General features: G+C 43.4%; 1 protein-coding gene across 10 annotated transcripts in view; it reads right to left on the bottom strand.

Annotated features, from left to right (window-relative positions):
* Positions 1-18,298, bottom strand: part of IRAG1 (inositol 1,4,5-triphosphate receptor associated 1) — a 131,001-nt gene that overhangs the window by 41,788 nt on the left and 70,915 nt on the right. For 9 of the 10 annotated variants that reach the window (XR_014790715.1, XM_084853996.1, XM_084854077.1 and 6 more), the window contains 7 exons: positions 16,229-16,420; positions 12,011-12,111; positions 9,308-9,378; positions 7,966-8,139; positions 6,360-6,437; positions 4,979-5,028; positions 1,681-2,283 (listed from right to left, as the gene is read on the bottom strand). Coding sequence is in view for 9 of the 10 variants with exons in the window: in XM_084853996.1 (XP_084710122.1) it covers positions 1,681-2,283; positions 4,979-5,028; positions 6,360-6,437; positions 7,966-8,139; positions 9,308-9,378; positions 12,011-12,111; positions 16,229-16,420 (1,269 nt within the window). In the remaining variant the exon portion in view is untranslated. The remainder of the gene's footprint in view (positions 1-1,680; positions 2,284-4,978; positions 5,029-6,359; positions 6,438-7,965; positions 8,140-9,307; positions 9,379-12,010; positions 12,112-16,228; positions 16,421-18,298) is intronic. The other variant, XM_084854005.1, reaches the window with a different exon arrangement.

The following is an 18,298-nucleotide window of genomic DNA, read 5'->3' as shown; positions in this document are numbered from 1 at the left end:
AGATTGGGGGGACCTTTGGGGGAGGAAGGAAGGCAAACCGCTGTTTTGCAAAAAGACTGCTGCTTACTTAATGTTGGATTTCATAGAATAGTAGGCTGGAAGGGGCCTACAAGGCCATTGCGGGCTAAATCCCACTTTAAGTGGGATTTAGCCCACTTAAAGATATTCACTCCACAAGGTTATTTTCTGAGAACCCAAAACATTAAGAATTTCTAGCTTTATGTAATTGGGGGTGGGGGGAGCCTTCTAATTAAATATTAAGACCATAAGAGCCCTGCTGGATCAGACCAAAGGCCTATACAGTCCAACATTCTGTTCCCACAGTGGCCAACCAGATGCTGATGGGAAACCCACAAGCAACACATGATGCACTAGCAACAACCGCTGCTCATCTTACCCAGCAACTGATGTTCAGAAACGTATCACTCTGATACTGGAACTAATATGATCCCCATGACTAGAAACCAAGACAATTATGTATATATTTGATAATTTTATTGCCCAGGAATAAATGTGCTGGTTTAGATATTTAATTTCAGCTTTTACTTTGCTGTAATTTTAATGAATTAGGATATTCAAATAATTTCCTGAAATTAAAAAATAAGTGTGTGTGTGTGTGTGTATGTGAGGGTGGGTGGGTGGGGGGGTTCTTTACCCAGCTGATAACATTGGAACATTCAATCACAATGTCATTCTGCTTATATTCACGCAGAGACACTAGGTTACATCTGGATGTGGCCACAACCCAGAACTGTGTAGTGCATACATCTTGGGTATGCCTAAAGGAACTCTGTGGTCACAGAGCCCAGAGAGCTGTTCACTTTCCTGCCCATAAACAGAGTGTTTAGCCCATGCCAGTTCCAGCTTTTTGCCGGCCCTTGGGCAAGGCACCCTCAATGGCCCCTCCCTCAGTGAGTCTACTTTCTCATCGCCATTGTCGCCAGCTGCTGTTGCTCCTCATCCTCTTTCTCATCATTGCAGCCACGTGCTTGCTTGACAGGCAGACAGCCAGTGAGCAAGTAGGCAGTAGCATTTACTGCTTCTTCTTCTCACCACCACTGTTGCCTGGGCCAGAGCAAGAGGCAGTTGAACAAGCAGGTTGCAGTCGTGAATGGGAACAACATTCCAGGAGGCTCTTATCAATGGGCCCCCACTGTGGTGTGAGCCCTAAGCAGGTGCATAGCCATGCTTACCTTTGACGCCTGCCCTGTGTCTAGCCCTCTTGTTCAAGGAGATAAGCTTTACAAAAAGAATGTAATGTCCGTCAAAGGCTCCGAGACTAGAGCAATCTTCTCCAACCTGGTGCCTTCCACAGGTGTTAGACTGCAATTCCCATCATAGCTGGAAATGATGGGAGTTGCTGTCCAACACATCTGGAGGGCCCCAGGTTGGGGAAGGCTGCAGTAGAGGTCATGGGTGGAAGCCTAGAGATATCTGCTTTCTACAACTCATTCTGATGGCCTTATCTCAGTCTGAGTTCCTTTGCTCCCTACGTTCTCACCCACCTATCATTCTACCATAAAATATGGTCTCTGGGGCAACACACTGTGAAAATTCATTTCCCCGGTCTTCAAAATGCAATTTTAGTCTCTTATTATAACAAAATCATGTTTAATTTTGAGCTATTGGAACAAACAGAGTCTAACAGGAACATCATTCTGCTAATTTATAGAAACTCACCTCTCTCAGTTTTGTCAATTTTTGCATTCGAATTGGTTGAACTTGTATCTGGAGGTCTTTGAACGCTGAAGATTTTGTTGATACGTTGCTGGAGTTATTACTAATGGCAAAGTTTTTATCGTCTTCAGATGGTGGTTTAAAAGATTTTTTTTCTAATTTACCAGGTTCTGCATGATCCCATGACACAGCTCGTAGTAGAGGAGGACGGGTACCAGGCATATTAAGTTCTGTTTTACATGAAACTTTCGAATCCTTCAGTAGTGGTGCTAAGCCCTTTAACTTTTGGTCCACTATAACCATCCCTGGGCTTTGCAAGTGGCCTTTGAAAGGAGAGTCATTTTCTTTTGTTTTTTTAGGAAATAGTTTTCCAAGTTCATTTTCACAGATGTTTGTGCTGCTACTTAGAGATACTCCGCTAGTGTCAGTACCTGAAGTGCAGGATTGGGATAGATTATCCATAAGTTTATGTGGATCACAGTTCTCCTTTTGTTCAGATAGCTTCTCCTTTGGGCTTTTCAAACCAATTGTGCGAGGAACCACTCTCCCCTGAAAACCATTTCCATGATCATTCTCCTTTTGATCAGTTAATCCTTTTGTGGTGTTCTGAAATAAAAGAATACTTGTAATGATTAAAGAAATGGTATAATGTCCTACAAAGTTTATTTTGCAAAGCCCAGCCTTTTTTAAAGCCAACAAGAATGCATTAATGATAAAAGAAATCTTCTCTGCCATTCTTAGTCCAACAAAGCTCCTACTGGACTTCAGAATAAGTAGCTAGAAGCAAAATCAGGTTCTTACATCAAGAAACATTAACACTGAACCAGAGGAAGATATCATTGTCGTACTACCCAGTTCCTTTAGGTAGATATATTTACAGGTGCTTTACCAATAAATCTTGCTGTGACTCTTGTGTATGTTACTCAGAAGATTCATGATAAAATCTCTCAACATTTTAATGTTTACTTTAATACAATTCTGGGAAGCTCAGAATTTGATCAGAGCACAGTGCTGAGACCTTGCTGTTCCCATGACTTTCCTAAAAGACTAACAGTGCAATGCAGTGTTCAATGGGGCCTACTCCCAGGTAAGTGTGCACAGGACCGTGATGTAAGGGTCTTGTCACGTAGGAATTTTCAAGTGATTTAAAGTCATTTGGGGCTCTTCCCTGGCTTCAGTTAATGCTGTGACAAAAAACAACAACCATATATTTTTATATAGCTCAATAGTGCCCCCTAGAGCATATGGTAAGTTGGGATCTTGCTGGGAAGCCTGAATAAGCACTCATTTTGAGTTTTGTCTCTGAACATCCATCCATAACTTAAGCTCTTCTGCACAATGCTAAAGAACGCCTTTGGATAGAACTGATTTTCTGGTTTCATTTCAGTCGGGATTCAGGCCTTGTTTTGGAACAGAAACTGCTCTGGCAGCTCTATATGATGACCTATGCTGAGGGAGGGACGAAGCAGTGAGGGTCTGTTGGTTATCTTGAACTTCTCAGCAGGTTTTGATACCACTGAACATGGTATCCTTCTTGATATACTGTCTGAGTTGAAATGCGGGGTCATTGTATTGCAGTGGTTTCATTCTGACTTGGATGGCCAATTCCAGAAGGTGGTGCCGGGGGACTAGTTGAAGGCTGTATATCTTACGAGGTTGTATAATCTTAGAAGGGGGCGTGGCTGTGACTGCCACGAAGGGACCCTGCACTTCTGAATTTGCCACGACACTACTGGATAACACCCAGCCCTACTTCTCTTTTTCATCTAACACAGGTGAGCCAATGGGTGTTCTGAATCAATACTTGGCCAGGGTAATGCTGGATGATGGCCAATTAACTGAGATCCAATCCAGACAAGATGGAGATACAGTTTGAAAGTGGTTCATCTGACTAGTTGAGTAGTGTTCTGGAGGGGCTGCCCTCTGCCTAACGGCTCAGATTCATGGTTTGAGAGTGCTCTTAGATCCATCATAGTCCCTAGAGCCACAGGTGGGGTCAGTGGCACAGCTCACCTTTGATCAGCTTAGGCTGATATACTAACGACAACCCTGCTTGTACTGAGATAGCCTCGCAACAGTTGTTCAAGATCTAGTAGCCTCCTGTTTGGATTACTGCAATGCATTATATGTGGGGCTGTCTTTGAAAGGGGTCCAGAAACAACAGCTAGTCCAAAGCAGGGCAGCTGGACTGCTAATGATCCAGGGTGACCAAGCCATGCAACAGCAGCAGCTGCTGTTTGTCCTTGATGGGTTCCCTGCTGGGACTCAGTTGGAAACTGGGCATTGCATGCTGTGGCCACACGGTGTGGCTGTGTGAATCCCCTTTAGCTTCCCCCGCACTTGGACGCTTTATTCCCCCAGCTAGACGTGGAGATTGGAAGCAAGCCCACGTAGGGATGTACGAAAGTCACTTACCTTTCGTGGATTATGTTGATGGTGGGGGGGAGGTGTTCCGTCCCTCCTCCCGGAATCCTCGACGGGGGGGAGGCGCTCTGTTCCTCCCCCCCGGAATCCTCCGCGGCTGGCTGTGCTCCGCGGCAGCTCCGCAGAGCAGCCGGCCAGGCCCAGCCAGGCCAGAGCCGTCCGCAGCCGGATTTCCAGCCGCGGAGGGCTCTGGGAAAAAACAAACAAACCGCGTACGCAAATGGCGGTGGCTACGGCTGCCGCCATTTGCGTTCCTTATTTTTGTCGTCTTAATCTACGTAAATATTTACGTAGACTAAGACAGCGAAAATAAGGGGAACGCAAATAGCTGTAGACTAAGACGGCCCAAAATACGTTTACGTAGACTAAGTTTATGTAGACTAAGATGGCCCAAAATAAGGAACGCAAATGGCGGAGGCCATAGCTGCTGCCATTTGCGTACGCCTTTTTTTTTTTTTTTAACCCAGTCGTCTATCATGTCTCTGTAAAAAAACCCAAAAAACTGCAAATGGCGGCGGCGGCGGCAGCTGGTCAGAAGACCAGCTGCCGCCACCGAAGTCACTGCTGGAACCGCCGCCGCCCGGAAGATCTGCCCCAGGTAAGTCTTGTCCTGGGGGGGATCCGCGGGGGGGCGGCAGGCCGTTCCGCCACAGATTTGGGGGGGCCGAATGCACTGGCATTCAGCCTCAACGAGATCCGTGGCGGAATTCTCTGCCATCCCTAAGCCCACGTGCAAGGAAAATGTTAGTGGGGGGGCGGGTTGCAGAGGAAAATCAGCACGCATGGGACCAGGTAAGCTGACTGTTCCTACCAAATTCCCCTGCCAAAGTAACTTTTTTTTTTTTTTCAACAACGTAAAAAAATCAGGCATTCTTACCTGCAGCGGAGACACTGAACCAATAACAGTAGATCCACATGTATCGGAACCTAACATATGAAAAAACAGGTGATGTAACCACTGGCACAAACGTCAATTTATCATAGCTAGAGCCGAATAGAGTGGTCATATGGCTACTGCAGACATAAAATGGAGCAATTCAATTAACAAAAAACTCTGAGAAATATCAACATACACCTGGCTTATAGGACTTCTATTTACTATATATAATTCACACTCTGGGCTTGTTCACACGTCACGGTAAGTCATCGTGGGTTAATTCACCTGTGGGGCTCCGAGACATGTGCCAGCCACCATTTTGATTATGCAAGCTGAAGCGGGGATGCACAACAGCTTGTTGCGTTGTGCAAACCCAGGCATCGTGGGTTATCCAAGGGTTACTTAACCCTCAAATAACTCACAATGCCTGGGTTTGCACCGTGGCTTGCATATTAAAAATGTTGGCCAGAGCATGTCTTGGAGCCCCACAGGTGAGCCCCATGGTGGCTTACAATGATATGTGAACCAGGCCACTATGTCTACACTTGATCTTAGCCAAAAGGCTAACTGATCACACAATATGTCATCCCTTACACGCCTCCTCACTACATAAGATCTGATGCGGCTCTGCTCTGGATTCCATTTTATGATGAGTCTAGGTTGGCCTCCACCAGGAGCAAGCCCTTCCCTGTCGCTGACCTGATGCAATGGAGCTCTCTTCTAAGGAAGGGTCAGACTGTCTCCTCCCTGTTAACCTTACATACACTGGTAAAAACGATCTCAGGTGGCCTCTGAACATTAAAATTGACTGCTGTGTGACTTGCTTCAGATCTACCTTGCTTCCCCCCTACTTGTTTTATTATAATGAATTGTTGTTTTGTTGTAAGTTTGTAAACAGCTGCAGTATATTTTACAAACAGGAGCTGGAAATAATTTTAAATAAATAAACAAACAAACAAATAAATGTGTGGAATTCACTTCCACAAAATATGGCAAGGGCCACTACTAGGTTTAAGGACAGAGTATGCAAATTCATGGCGCATATGTCTATTAATGGCTATTAGCCATTCTAGCCAATGGAACCTCCAAGTTCAGAACCAAGATACCTCTGAATGCCAGTGGCGTGCTGGGAGAGGGTGAAGGCCCTGCTTTTTGGCTTCTTGGAAGCATCTGGCTGGCCACTGTGGGAAAGAGGATGCTGGACTCTTCTTATTTTCGCATGGTGTTACAAAATTCTCCCTATTTATTTGTACAAAGAAACTTCTAGTTTTCCATTTCGGGGCGGGGGGGGGGGATGTTTACCAGACCTTAGAAAGACTGGCTTTCAAAGGTTGTTGAACTAAATATAAATTTAGATTGGAAAATGCTGCATCGGTTTTACCTGTTGGACTTGGAAGAGTGAGAGAGTTGCTCCGAGATGGTGCAGGTGAAATACTGGGACTAAGTGCTGGCGATATGGCTGCATTAAATTAAGTTAAAAACACAACAACAATTAGTTAGTTCTTGTGAGCCAGTGACTGAGTTTTCAGGAAGGGTGAAATTAAACCTACAGCAGATATCAGGATAACATTATGGCATCACAGGGAGATGGAATGGAAAAGGGGTGGAAGAGCCACTACCATCCTTTACAGCTTTTCTCTCTGATATGCACACTTTCGCAGGGAGCATTTTTAAAGAAGTTGTATTTATTTATGAATGTTGTACTTCCTCCAAAGAGATCAGGTGGTGTACATGGTCCCCACGCTCTCCATTTTATCTACACAGCAAGACGTTAGGCTGAGAGGCTGCAACTGGCCCAAGGACACACAGGCAGCTTCATGACTACATGAGCATTGGATCTTCCTGCTCTCAGTCCAACACTCTAGCCGCTACACCACCACCCTAGCTCTCATGTTTTTAACATGTTGGACCATTCTGTCAGCTGTCACCCTCATACCCTTTTTGAAGTGATGCAGTTGCAGGAAAGCTGTTATCGTATCCTTTTCATGAATGTGTAGATCAGGGATAGGCAATCTGGCTCAATTCAGATATGTTTGGACAGCAACTCCCATTGGACAGCATGGCCAATGGTTAGGGATTAAGTGAGTTGTAGTCTAAAACATCTGGAGGGCACCAGGTTGCCTACCCCTGGTGTAGGCTGAAGAAGCAGGAAGCAGGGCAGGCCAAGGACCAGAGGCATAGAATCAACAGGAGATCATAGGAAAGTGTAGTTCCTAACTCTTGACAAGTCTGTCTCCTCTCTGGCAAGTAGGATACCTCCCATGACAATTTGTTTGCTAGGAATTATTAGAGGGAACTTTAACATTTTCTGTCCATGCACACTGGTTCTTTATTTTATGCCCAGAATACATATACCACAAGTCCACAAATACACTTCTGTGACCAGGGCCAGGATAATACAGAGAGGGTGCAACGGCTGAACTGCTTCAAGGCTCTTGGGAATAGCAGCTCTCTTGCTACCCCCTGCCTTCTGTAGCACACCAAAGATATTCAACCTGGTTCATACCACTGAGACCAAATTCAAATCCCCAATTTTTTAACAGCCTTGAGCAGGTCAGTGTCTCAACTTCAATTTCCTACAGTAAAAATTGAGTTGTTATCTGCCTCATAGAATTGTGAAATGCTTTACATGCTGGGAGTCTGGTAGGAAAGGAGTTACTTTTGAGTCAGAATGGCCCTCCCTTCTAGGCGGTCCTTAATGCAGGGCTCAAAGAAAGAAAAAATGTGTCTTGTGTCATTGCATGAAGTGTCTCAAGGAAGAAAAAGGACTTGTGAGAAGGGCAGGAGAAAGAATATGAGTTGGAGGGAGTGTGCCATCTTTAAACCCAAGCATGATGCCAGGAATATGTTGACAATATGCTTGCGACTTTCATGCCACAATACACTGGTCATTATGGTGCCACAGGAGTCTTGCATTAAAATGATCACACACATTGCATATCGGCTAACAATGAGTTCCACTTGATATGATACGTTAAAGTGCATACCTGTGGGAGATTCAGAGAGGCTGCTCCTCGATTTTCTTCCTCTACGTGTGAGGAACCTCTCACTCACCCTCTTTGCTTCTTCTAACAATTCAAGATTCTTTTTTTGGTCTTCTTCAGATATTGTAACATCTGGAAGCTGGTCATTTACCAGGTCAATTACATGACCTGCATTGTCTAAATGGCAAAGAATTACAAGTTGTACAATGTAACTGTGTATGTAAAGCAGGGGTCTTGAACCTCTTGTAGCCTGGGAGCAAAATTCCGTTTGGGAGAAGCTCTCAGGGGCCACATTCCAGTGGTGTGCAGGGTCAAAGGCAAATGGGCAGGGCCAAATATACCAGCCTATTTTGATTTTGAGCTCTGATTGCCAGTAACAGTGAGGCACTTAAGTGAGGCACTCTTAGGTGAGGCACTTCAACATTTAGAATGCAGGAGAAATTGCATAAAAGCTGGGAAACCATCAAACAATTGGTGATCGGGGGAAAGGGACTGGGTGGGGGCAAAGGGGTATGGCTTTTTGGAGAACTCCAGAAGGTCAGACTGGAACCCAAGGTGCGGCCAGATTTGGCCCAAAGGACTGAGGTTCTGCACTCCTGATTTAAAGTGTTTCACCTTTTTTCCTACTGTATGGATTGGATGTTACCCAACACATTGCTATCTGAAAGTGTTTCATGTCTAAGAAACACTTCTTAGACATGATAGAAACCCTGTGAAAGAGCTGATCTGAATGAATTGTAGAATTTCTGCAATGGCTATACAGTTGAAGGAATTCATCCAAGGGTGTTCTCCATGGACACCCTACAATATTTGTATTAAATGTAAATGTACCAACAGTTTGTAAGTTTCCTCATTATGTTCAGTGTCCTGTTTCCTATGGAACTACGCTAGCTACTGCACAGTAGCACATATTATATGTGAAAAGCTGCAGCTAAGATGGCATTCCACATCTGGCAGGCAAGGCAGAAGTATGCAGATTTGCCTTTTAAAGTTTACAACCCCTAGACCCTCGTCATATATAGATAAAATGCAGGAAAGCATGCATCCTGTGCTCACTAGGATGTCATGTAAAAGCCTGAAGGACACTGTGGAGTGATTTATTATCCTGTATATCCTTTTCTCTCACTCTTGTATGTAGTTTGAGTGTCCTAAATGCAGGATATAAACTTAAGCTTTCATAACATCATACTGCATATTACAACATTTCCAGGTCAGATACACAGAAATCAATGCATTTTCACCAAGCAATACTTGATGCATCTTTAAATCCAAAAATACATCTGTACAGGTAGTCCTAAAGAAAGAATCACATTATAAAACAGCCATTAGGAAATTGGTTTCTTACCCACAGATGTCAGTGAGCTAGCCGATGTCCTAGCATTCCTGTTAGAATGCCTCAGATGAGGACTAACTGGTCTGGGGGGAGGAAAGACCCAACAATAAAGAAAACACCAAGCAAAGTATGTTTCTACATAGAATTATTGAAACTAAATTAACACGAGAGAGCAATTTATTAGATTTGTATACTGCCTAACTGGCCATGCCCCTGGACCTGTTTACAATCATAAAATCAAACGACAACAACTTTATATCTACCTATCTGATATGAATTTCAAAACTACTCACTCTCTGCTAGTTGATTAAACAACTGAGTTTTTGACCAGGCTGATTCAGACATTAACGAGGGCTCAGATGTGCACATTAATGTCTTTGCATATAGGAGGCCCTATTCATTCTGATATAGGTGCATGAAAACTGGTACATGAAAAGGAAAAACAACAACACAGATGGTTGGTTGTATTCTCCCATCTTGAATATGACATTTCTCATTAAATCCAGCTCAGCTGTATTTTGCATGAACAAATTATGTTGAATTAATTGCTCTATTTAAATTAACAAGAATAACTTCTGTTGTATAAATTCTTCAACATCAGAGGCAGTATGCCTATGTGCACCAGTTGCTGGGGAACATAACCGGAGGAGTGCTACTGCGCTCATGTCCCGCTTGTGGGTTTCCCACGGGTAGCTGGTCGGCCACTGTGTGAACAGAACGCTGGACTGAATGGGCCTTTGGCCTTATGCAGCATGGCTCTTCTTACGCTCACTTCCCCATTCCTAGCTGAGACAGCCTGTGACTGGCAGCTGCCTCATATCTTTGTCTGAGCTGTGCTGCCTGCACCGACACATTTGGAGGGCAGAGAGCAGTGTGCCTGCATAGCACACAACACTTAGGAATAGGCCTCTCCCCAGTAAGCTGAACTTTTTCACTCAACACAATGAAAAATGGTTTTGAAGTATACTTCTTCACAAAGTTATTAAATCCTTGACTCCCTGTTTGAGCATGCTATTAGGAACATCCTGAATTTTGGAACATTCTGAATAACTAAAATGTACAAGTTCAGTGTCCTTGTGTAGGCAAATTAGAACCATCTTGGGGCACATAGGGAAGAAGTCCCATTATCCATGTATCCAGAAATGGGGTTAGGTTTGTTTTCTAAAATAAGCAGTTCATTGAAATTTTCCATCATCATTAAACACCAACTTTTGGGTGGTAGAAAAATATCTGAATAATTTAAAGTCGCCATTAGCACTAGTGATTTGGTCCCATCTGCTGTTTTTATTTAGATATGTAAGCAAAGGTAAGCAAGCAAGCAGCAATAACAACAACAACAACAAATGGGGGTGGGGGAAGAAGGAAGAGGGAATATGACAAGGTAGGGGGGACAGAATGGGAGAGGAGTAGCAAGTGTGGTGGGCAAAGAACCAAACAAGCAGGGAAGTAGTAGGTGGCCAATTAGCCAGATAAGATAGCTGTTCCCTTGGGGGCAATATAATCATCAAAAGGTTCTGATGCTGAAAATCTTTATAGTAGTGTACTTCCTTTGACCAAAGATTACAGGATTTAGTCCAAATTCCTGAGAACATCCATGTATTCCTATTTTAAATCCAGGAATGTTAAGTTGCATTATTCTTGCAAAACCAGTATATTTACTTAGTTTCATGCATCTAGCCTTGCAAAACATCTCCACATGATGAATATAAGCGGGCATGTTTGGGCAGTGAAAAAAATATTTGCTTTGCTAGTTAAAAGTATCCAGGGCAACAGTTCTGTGTCCAATTATACACATATAGGTTTCATTACCAAAAAAGAAAGAAAAGGATTTATGCATAAATGTCCGTATGAGACCAGCCCCTACAATCTAATTTTCTAGAGGAGAGACACAGAATGCTGTAAAATTAAAGAGATACCATCAAAACATTACACCATCTAATGTATTGCAGCTTACAATACACAATGGAATAAGGCATTCCTCATGTATAGAGTTTACACATGGAGCATTAACAGTCTTCTTCTTATATTCCAGTATTCTCCACACTATGACATTCACTCCTCTAACTCTACCATCCTTAGGCCCAAATTTGATGTTAGCCATGTGAAGCAATCTCAACTGTTATTTTCTTAAATGAAAAGTAGCCATGGGATTGCTGCCAGTTGGAATGGAGTGTGTGTGTGTTTACGTGTGCACACGCACATGCACAGACACACACACCCTTTTTCTTTCCTGCCATATTCTGTTCCACAAGACACCACACCCCCAGCAACTGTTTTTCTACCTATGGGGGAAAGTTATGAGGTCCCATATTTTTTTCCATCTATCCACGTATCTCATGGGAGACAGACTCATGTATCTGCCATGTAAGGACAATCTAGTTTGCTTTCATCCACCACCACAAGTCCCCCATTCATTTCCCTTTGCAGCCCCTTATGCCTGGGAACCACCTTCTGAAACACCTACCTGGAACCATCACTTCCATCAAACTTCACTTCACAGAACACACCTCATCTGTGAAGCCTTTGGTGTAACTTTATCCACACCTAAAACAAACCCTATGTGCAAGTGTATTCACTTATATTCATCCCCTTCTGCCTTCCACCTAAATTTAATGACCTTCAGATAGGAACCTGCCTTTTCTTTATATGGCTCGTAAACCACTGCATACCATAGATGGCACAATAGAAATAAAGTTGTGTGTGTTTATGTATTACCTGAAAGCTAAATTTTTTTCTCTTTCTGGACATGGTGTAATTGTATACTCTGGAAGAACTATAGTGGGTGTGTTGCATGTTGCTGCTTCAGTAGGGGGCTCCTGAAGAGATTGCGACAAAAAAATTAAAAGGTTAGTGGAAAGTGAAAATATACCAGAGGACAGTTGCAATGAAAAGTAAAGTATCACCTTATTTTTACATAAAGACCTAGGCCTAATTTCTTCCCAGGCTCTGCACAATTAAAACACTATATACCACTGTGGATTCCAACTTCTTGCAACAGGAGTCTTTATCGAAATCTTGGTGAATTAGTATTTGTGTACAATTTTATAAGGAACCCAGATGCTTCAAATCTGATTTTAAACCAATTGAGGACTTGGTGCCATGTCATACAAGTGAGATTAATGATACCATTACTACTACTAATACTAGGTTCAGTTTAAAAAAGAGTAATTCACCTTGAGTAACACAAAATTATTCCTTACACTTCTCATGAACAGCACTGTGTATGTAAGAGACCTCTCCTAGAGCTCAAAGAACACCAACTTATATGGACTTCCCCAAAATTCATGCCTTGAACACTACATTCTTTTTGTTGTTAATATACTGAATGCTCAATCATGTTAAATCATTTTTAGTGAAAGTTGAACTGGACAATGTGCATTTACAGATCCAGCTAAGGAAGTTGATGAGCATAAATAGGCTTGGACTTGCTGGGGGCACGTTGGATGTGCATCCCAGGGAGGCTGCTGTCTCATCAGCTGTGCTGAAGGGGATAAACCTTCTTATGTGCATGCAGATGCATTCCCCATCGCCATCCTTATGGGACTATAAGAACAACAACAACGTGTTTGTGTGGAACTAGCGTTAGATCTAGACCATGGTCTTCAGTGAAATGTATTAGTCTTAAAAATATCCTAAAAATTTAGAGGGGCTTCAAGTAGCAATCTATTTTTATATTCTTCCCTCCAAGAGATATTTACTCAGCAAACAGAACCAATAGTCCTGTGGCACCTTAAAAGCTAGCACATTCAGAGAGCAAGTCTGTGCTTTTGGGGCCACAGGATGCAGCTGACACCTCAGCAGAAGAGAACTGACTGTGGATCTCCCCCTCACGAACCTCCCAGCTGCAGTGGAAAGCTCTGCAGTGGCTCCCTCTCCTGAGGTCAGGACGCTGCCCTTGGGAAGAGAGGAAATGGGTATGTTGGTGGAGGCCAATCAGTGGGGGGGGGCAGGGAAGAGGCCTTTGGACTGCCTGTACCATGGGCAATCTCCTGGGACACCCCTCCCACAGTGCCTGGCTGTGAGGAAGGACGCCCCTCAGAGCCAGGCATTTGGGCCAGGCCAGGCTCTGAAGAGCTGTGCCAGCTGCCTCGTCTGGCAGCCATGGCTCTCCAGAAAGCCTGCTCACCCTGTTTCACTCTGAGGACCCCCTCAAAGCAAAACACAGGGCAGCTGCTTGGGAGAGCCCTGTTAACCAGTCTTTTGCTGTGGTGTTTGAGACTGGGGCCCCATCTATAAAAGCCATTTACTTTGGGGCTGCTGTGATTCAAGGTCCTTCAGGACATACAACACAGTTGCCACTTTGCAGCCAAACCGAGGTTTTCACCCAGAAAATACAGATTTCCAAAGAGGCATTTTGCTGTGATGTTTTTGGTTTGCTGTGGGTTTCCTGCTCTTCCCACTTGACTGGTGGAGGGGCAGCCCTGGTTAGATGGGCTCAGAAGCCCATCTAACAGAAGATACTTTTAAGGGAGATAGAGAAACAAAAAAAGGCTCTTCCATTCCTCCCACCCTGCCATCTTGTAGCCCTTTGGCTTTCTCTCTTATTTTGGAAGATTTCATGGACTAGAGCCCACCTCATCCGATTCATAAAGTGGCTTAGAAAGTTGGTAGGGGATTCAATCTAGACTCCACAGGAGATTGTGCTTTCATATGTGACCAGTTTGCTCCCTTTTTCATATTTGCAAAGTTAGCATCTCCTTTTCATCTGACTACTTCGAAGCAAGTCCTAAAATTACAAAGCGGTTAGTTTAAATTTTTGGCCACAGCTTTCTTTTCTTGCCTACTGTTATTGTATAAGAGGTGGGAGGGGGGTGTCACTTGTCTACCGCCTTCACATCTTGTCCATTTACAATGTTGCAGAGTCACAAATGTCTGTGTACCATAAGAGTCTGTGTTGTAGTGATTGTGGCAAGCACACATTGTGAGAGTGCTTTCCCATAGGGCAGGGGCCTTTCCCCATGATCCAAAGTGAGTCCAGGCATTGCAACCCATGTGCTTTAACTGTTAGCATTCTAGAGTACCAAGTAGTCAAAGCATTGTCTAACTCTCTCTCTCTGAGATTGCCATGCTGGCTGGGAATTATGGGAGTTGTAGTTCAACACTTCTGGAGGGCACCAGGTTGGAGAAGGCTGGGCTAGGTGCTCCCCTGTAATGGAAGGATTGGCAGGGACAGTCAGAGTTCCTGTCTTCTCATAACACTATCTCATGGATATAATGGCTTTTTCCAGGTAAGACCATGCAATGACATGAGAAATAGGAAACCCTTTGACGCAGCTGAGTAAATGAACTTCCAACATAACCAGTGAGCAGCAGTTAAACAGAAAAGGGTCCTTGTAATTTCACAGTTATCGTTTCTCAAAGTGAACCATTTTTATCATTCAATACCTGGCAAATAATTTAGGTATATAATTGCACGTATAATGGAGCAAAATCAAAATCTTTGAACTATGCTGTATGGCTCCCAATTGAGTGCTCTCTAAACTCACATATAAATGAGTTGTTTATCTTGAACCAGGAAACTAGCCCTCAGAACAAATGTATAATTGTGTCAGAATGCATGACAAATCACTGCAAGGTTCAACATTTTCCTATGATGTTAAAGGAAGAGTAGCGGATGTTTTTATCTAGAGTGTAGAATACCATGTCCTAGGTTTAGAAGACAATGATAAAAGAAAACTGAATGTGCCAGATATACATTAGTTTTAAGGTTTTCCACACCTCTCAAAGAACATGATGATCTGCTGTTGTTTTTTTTAAAAAAGCCAGTTGACGAAATAGATCCTAAAGAGGCTGAGTTAAAGGCCTGTAAATCATTGGGTGTATTCATTCAGTGTTGCGTGCTAGTAAAAGGTCCTACTTTGGAACATTCTACGCATGCCATTGAACCCATTGTGTACATAGTTAAATCCTCAAAAATATATTTGGGGGCAAATTAGAAAGCTAGGAAGTTCTCTGTCAAACCATTACCATATTGGCACAATTGTTTCTCTACATGCACCATATAGTGTGTCACATGCTTTAATATTACACAAAAGCATGGACTGGGTTTGCTGGCAAGTAGGACTTGGTGATTTTTTTAAAAAAACCTCTCTACTCTAATTTGGTAACAGTTGCTACTGTTTCATTTTCATCCCAGCTGGGATACCCCGCAGACATTGTCTCAGGCAGTGCTAACTGTTCAGGGAGCACCTTCAAGACAAGACTGGCTGTATAGTCTTGGTGAATGAAGAAAAAAAACCCCACAGTAGAAGGTTACTCCATTGTGTCTTACAATAGAAGTTGCTTCAGGGCCAGCATTGGCCAAAACCCAAGTAGAACAGATTGGAGAACATCCCCAACTATAAGATCGTAACAGCCAGTTCTACTAGGAAGTTGACAGCAGTCCTGTGTACAATCTAGAAAGAGCCCCAGACATACCAATAAGAATATTCAGGGAAGAACAATAGTGCTGAGAACTAGAATGAGCATGGATCAAAGGACAGTGGTGTAACACTATGTCATACTACACAAATGTCCATTTGTTGTCAACATGGATTATACTAAAGAGAAATTTTAGTGTGAATACGTTAAACAGTGCAGACTTGGCAGGTCAGATTCTTGTCATAAATGCCTCAACCAGGGACAAACTAGATGCTGTCTTAAATGTACAGCTGCCGTTGAGACATGCTACCACATTTCTAGTGCCCCCTTCTGTACTATCTAATAGAATGTTCCTTATGCTGTGCCAATGTTCCGTTCTGCTCCCCATGCCAGTAAAATCATGTAGTGACGAGGAAAGGCAGTATATTATGAATGGGGTGGGGGGAATTAAACAGGCAGCAGCTGTAACATCCTAGCATCGATTCAAACACACCAAGTATATTCACATCCTTGTACATACGAAGTGGTTCATCAGAATTCTGTCAAGGAAACAGATTGATAAAGGTTGCTTACTTTGACTGGAGAAGGCAAAATGGGGTGCTGTGTCTCAGTTGGCTGTACCACATCTTCAGGAAGGGTTGGCATGATGGAAGGCAGAGGGCACACTGGATTGCAATGTGGACTAAAGAGACCATGCGCTGATGGGAATGTCTGTTTCAAGTTAACCTCTGAAGATAAGCACTGTGGGGTCTTGTGATCCCAAGACTATAGTAGATGCCAAAAATACAAATCAAATCCATTTAAAGGCCAGGCTGTTAACACTGGGATCACTTTATAATAACAAGCAGCAATAAAGTTTAAAGAAACAACTTATGTTTTTTCTCATGTTTTATTAACTAGGGCTTTCAAGGTCTAAAGTAACACAGTAAGGACATTAGGAGGAACTCTTTCAACATTCCTTGAATTATTGCACAGAAGGTTTCATCGGCGGGATTCAGAGCGCTCCCTTTTTCAATTAAGTTAGAACTCACTAGCTCTTCATAAAAGCCTTATGAAAAGAAACAGTTGCGATGAACTACACTGCAACCACAGCATTCGAGAATGACATTTTTTCCTTAACGAATACATATTTTGCATGGATATTACTTTGTGCACATGAAGCATTTCACGCGCATAACAGTGGTGAGCCTGTTATGGACGTGCACCTCCATTTCTGACACATGTACTATTTTCTTGCGTGGCTTGGATCAAACCGGTTCTTCTGGTTCGGGGCAGAAGTCAGGATCTGCATAGTACTAACTGGCTGGCCTGTGTATCAGAGACTAATAATATCACTGGCCACAGAAGGCCACTGTGTAGATATAACGGTCTGGCCAGGCCCTCCTCCTCAGCAGCTGCTAAGACATGCAGGAACCATTCTGTCTCCTTCTACTGCTGCCAGCCAGATCTGGACAACTGCTCAAAGTTTGGTACCCCTTAAATTGAGCTCCATTCAAAACCAACCTGGGCCCTTTCCCCATTTTGTTACAAAACCAGCCTTGAGTACACCAGTGCAGGGGAAGCTCCTAGGGGATGGTTTCGCTGCTTCAGACAGTGGCTTTGTTTTCAGATTCAAACAAAGGTTGATAATGCAAACTGCAACATTCAGCCGGATGTCATTCCATCCATATGAATTATCTCCTAGGAATGCCTCTTTCCATACAATCAGTGTTTTCACTACCTAAAAAGGGCCCTAAACACCTTAGGACAAGGGTTTCTCAAAGACTGACTTTTCCCACATGAACCTAACCAGGTATTAGGATCCTCATCAGATATTGTAGGTCCCAGTGCTGTCTGAGGTCTAAACTACATGCTATGTTAAATGGGTAGTGTGTAGCTGATCTTCTTTTTTTACATTAGTGCAAGTGTGTAGGCCCCTGTTCTGGATTGGAGGCCTGCACACTGGCAGGGTGTGTGTGTGTGTGTGTGTGTGTGTGTGTGTGTGTGTTAGTCCATATGGGGACTAAAGAAAGAAAAAGTCCATTGGTGCCAGTGGAGGGTTTTTTCTTTCTTTAGCCCCTGTGTGATGGGGGGTCGGGGAAAGCGAATTTAGGGTGGGTGAAGCAGCTGGGTGGGAAGATGTGATGCCTGGTAGTCCCAATCTGGATCATAGCCCCAAGTGCTCACACTAAAGCAAAAAAAAGAGAGAAAAGATTAGGATCAGCGACATACTACGCATTTAATGAAACATGTAGTTTTGGCCTGAGGTGATGGGGCAGGGTTGTGACCCACCTTTAGAACTCATTCCCCAGGGAAGCTTGCCTGGTGCTGTCTCTTCTTATCTTTTCAGTGCCAAGTGAGGATTCTTTTATTCACCTATACTTATTGGTTTGAGTGATGGCTTTGAGGTTTCCTACATGAAGTTGTTAAGCTGCTGTATCTACTTTTGGTTTCGTCGCAGAATTGAGATCCGAGCACCACATGAGGAACTTTTCCTTTCTTGCTTTTCTGCTACATAACCTCTAGGTGGCGCTGTGGTATAGCGGAATAGTGCAACTACACAAGAGGAAATCGTGCTTTCTTCACTTTCAGAATTAAATGCCATATTTTCCCTGCTCTAAAAAAAATTGCCAAAAGCTCTGGTTAGACACAGAAGTGAGACTA

This window comes from Heloderma suspectum, chromosome 1 (assembly GCF_057233095.1).
Source record: "Heloderma suspectum isolate Gila_16-S chromosome 1, 16-S_ref, whole genome shotgun sequence".
Classification (NCBI taxonomy): Eukaryota; Metazoa; Chordata; class Lepidosauria; order Squamata; family Helodermatidae; genus Heloderma; species Heloderma suspectum.
This window is presented reverse-complemented; position numbering and strand designations above follow the sequence as displayed.